The sequence below is a fragment of the Camellia sinensis genome, chromosome 12 (genome assembly GCF_055761805.1).
Source record: "Camellia sinensis isolate YWXY chromosome 12, ASM5576180v1, whole genome shotgun sequence".
NCBI classification, from domain to species: Eukaryota; Viridiplantae; Streptophyta; class Magnoliopsida; order Ericales; family Theaceae; genus Camellia; species Camellia sinensis.
Genome location: NC_138972.1, coordinates 153533105 through 153536559, shown reverse-complemented (window position 1 = coordinate 153536559; position 3455 = coordinate 153533105). Strand labels below are relative to the sequence as shown.

Below are 3455 nucleotides of genomic sequence, written 5' to 3'. Positions count from 1 at the left end.
TTAACTGAAAGTTGAACACGCAGCCCAAACTTCAAATTTTCTGAACACGCAGCCCAGATAGATAGTGAACACGCAGCCCACAATTTAACTGAAAGTTGAACACGCAGCCCAAACTTCAAATTTTCTGAACACGCAGCCCAGATAGATAGTGAACACGCAGCCCACAATTTAACTGAAAGTTGAACACGCAGCCCAAACTTCAAATTTTCTGAACACGCAGCCCAGATAGATAGAATTTGCATGTAGCTTATTTCACTTTATCGGCATACAGCCCATTTCATTTCATGGGCACACAGCCCATTTGATTTCATTGGCACACAGCCCATTCATTCCATTACTGACATATGTATTCATTCTGAATGCAGGTTGGTTCCCGCAGTGTGCGGGGTTATGGTTCCACCATTGCGCGGGACTGGTATGCCGAGCTCCCGGAGGGTGTTCGAGACTTAGTCGACTTGGCAGGGTTCGGGCCCTTCTGCGTCGGGTTGTCATGTTGTCCTGCCAGGAGGACACTGATGGCAGCCTTGGTAGAGAGATGGTGGGACACCACCAACTCCTTTCATTTCTCTGCTACCGGGGACATGACCATGACCCCTTTTGACTTCGCTGTATTGACCGGCCTTGACATCGGAGGTTGGTCCATCCCCTACGATGAGGATATGGGCGAGTGGGAGGCTGCCTGGATGTATCTGTTGGGGGCTCGCCCGCCTGTTGACAGGGTCTCTGGGAGAGTCCGATACACTTGGTTCTCTTCCCATTTTCGGCGGGCGGAGATGGTGCCTAAGACTCCCGAGGAGACAGAGCAGTATGCCCATGGTTTCCTTATGTTCCTCTTCGGGACTACCCTGTTCGCCGACAGAGGGAACACAGTTGGGTTATATCTGCTGAGCGCTCTGGTCGACCTATCACAGGTCCATCGATATGACTGGGGTGGCGCCGGCCTGGCTACCCTTTACTTTTATATGAGCGCGACCTCCCGCGGGCGGGGCGATTTACTTGGCGGCTACTGGAGAGCCTGGGAGGTACTTTTCTGTCCTCTTGATTTACATTTCTGCTCTTCATTACTTATACATTGCACACACAGCGCACTTTTACAGTCTGTATTTTGCTCTCAGCATTTCGTACTTACATTCTGCATTACTTTTCTCAGCTATGGGTCTATGTATACTTCCCATCATTAGCCCCAGAGTTGGAGGTGGCGGGGATTCTCATGACCCCATATTCATTGGTGTTCGAGGGCCCGCACCGGCCGAGACCTCGAGAGACCCTCCTTAACCTGCGACAGTACTTTGACACTGTGCGACATTCAGAGGTACCTCAGAACTTTCAGTTCCTTTCATTTTCTTCTTTGATTTGCCCTGTATATTCTCGATTTCTGATTGGCTTATGCATTTATCATCCGCAGATCACATGGCAGCCCTGGGTGTCTCTGGGTGACGGTCTCCGACTTCAGTATACCGGAGCGTCGGACATTTCCCAGTATAGGGTCCTGCTTGAAGGGCCGGTTGGCAGGGCATGGTTCCTGGGGGAACGCTTTCTGCGCCAGGTATGGGGGTATCTTTCTCAGGATCCTCCCGCAGTACCTCCAGCCAGTATGCGGACTGCTGATAGGCTGTCTTATTCGGAGGTAGTCGGCGCCATGCTGGGCAGTGATGCTTTACTATATGTTGAGGAGGGGGACTACGCCACTTACCGTCACATATATTTGATGCCTCCATTGACGGAAGCTCGTATCCCGATGATGAGGCCTGCCGGTATGTCATCCTCGGGCCAGGCTCGGGCTCGGGCTGCAGACGCCCCTTCTACTAGCAGGGCCGGTACATCTAGAGGTGGGAGTAGACCGGTTCCTCCGGCTCCGTCGACTCATCCTCATCCCGGATGGCCAGATATGCCTACTGAGTTGATGGCGTGGCAGTATGGGGCTAGCTTTCCGACTCCGATTCCACTAGAGCCTCCGATGCCCAGTGATCGATACGCCATTGATCCGGACTCACCGCCGGTATGCTCCACTTTTTCATTCATCATTCAGATGTTTAGACACTCTTCTGTTCACTGATGATTATGAGCTCATTTTTGCAGCCATCGCGGGGGTACATGGAGGAGGTGGTTGGACTGGTGGCCACACTCGAGGGCATGGTCCTGCGGAGGGAGGCACAGTTGTCTGTCGCGGGCATTCAGGTACCCTTCAGTTTTCTGGCATTTATCATACTTCTGATGACATGCTGATTTCTACTGCATCGATAGACTATTTGTGTAGAGCACATCTGACACACACCCCACTTGTACACTGTATTTACATGCACCCACTTCATGTAGCCTTTGCTTGTATCTGCATCTGATGTATATATTTGGACTGATGCATTTGAATTGAACTTTTTGTTTTCAGATGCCTTCATGGTCCGGTCAGCCGCAGACCAGGCCACCTGGGCCTCCTTGGGGAGTTGGGCCATCTGGGCCTTTTCAGTGGGCGGGGCCATCTCGGCCTTCCAGAGGAGCCGGGCCTTCTAGGCCTTTTCGGGGAGCTCGAGGAGGGCCTGTCCGCAGACGCAGGGCTCACGTTGTGGAGGTGGAGCCTGATGAGGAGGAGGAGGATGCTGAGGAGGAGGAGGAGGCTACCGATCGTCAGTCAGAGACAACTGCTGAGGAGGGGGGCTCCGGTTTTGGCTCGGGGAATAGAGGCGAGGCTGAGGGGGATCCTGAGGATGACAGCTCTGACTTAGATGATGATGATGGTGCAGAGATTGTCCCGCAGAAGAGGATGAGGAGTGCTTCCCGTTCCCGCTCCCGAGGACTTTGATGTTGCTATTTCCTGCTTTATTTTTCTTTTTGCTAGTAGTTTGTAGCACTTTGCACATTGTTAGGCAGTTTTATTTTTTGTAAAACTTGTACCTTTGTTTGTTGTAAAGCATGATGAAATGAAATAGCTTTTGAAAAGATGTTTGTATTTTAAACTTTTAGCATCGTATCGCATCACTTATTTTGCACAAAAAAAGAAATTGAATGGGAATGCGCATTGTGTAATCACCAAGTCAGGTAGTGAACCGACGCAACAAACTAAGCAACTCAACTTACTAAGATATAACAGAATCTTTAGCAAGTTTACAACTCGATAAGCAAAATGCAACAACACAAATAAACAAGATTTTAACAAAAATTGCTTAAACAGAGAGCAATGACTTAAAAACACAAAACACGTCCGCTCGACAAACAACTCGATAAGCAAAACAACAACTCGATAATCAAAACAACAACTCGATAATCAAAACAACAACTCGATAATCAAAACGACAACAGAGTGTACTTCTGATGATCTGGGCATCGGAACGCATCCGAAACGGAAGGGGATGAAGGCTTTTGACTCTCCCGTTGCATGGAAATGCTTGGAACTCTCCTTCGAAGGGTAAAATAGAGCCGAGGAGATACACTGCAGCATTGCTGGCCATCCCTGGGAGCCG

The 3455-nt window shown here is 49.9% G+C and overlaps 1 protein-coding gene across 1 annotated transcript; it reads left to right on the top strand.

Moving 5' to 3' along the window:
* The first annotated feature begins 233 nt into the window (after positions 1 to 233).
* LOC145804306 (uncharacterized) lies at positions 234 to 2951 on the top strand. The gene is made up of 5 exons (XM_082897994.1): positions 234 to 1022; positions 1151 to 1312; positions 1406 to 1999; positions 2080 to 2178; positions 2387 to 2951. The coding sequence occupies exons 1-5, from the start codon at positions 360 to 362 to the stop codon at positions 2795 to 2797; spliced, it is 1929 nt and encodes a 642-aa protein (XP_082754120.1). The 5' UTR covers positions 234 to 359; the 3' UTR covers positions 2798 to 2951.
* The last annotated feature ends 504 nt before the right edge of the window (positions 2952 to 3455 follow it).

Coding starts and splice junctions, on each gene's coding strand:
- LOC145804306 (XM_082897994.1), top strand. CDS start 360: ATGCAGGTTGGTTCCCGCAGTGTGCGGGGTTATGGTTCCACCATTGCG. Junction 1,313..1,405: donor ACACTGTGCGACATTCAGAG/GTACCTCAGAAC, acceptor TATCATCCGCAG/ATCACATGGCAGCCCTGGGT. Junction 2,000..2,079: donor TTGATCCGGACTCACCGCCG/GTATGCTCCACT, acceptor TCATTTTTGCAG/CCATCGCGGGGGTACATGGA.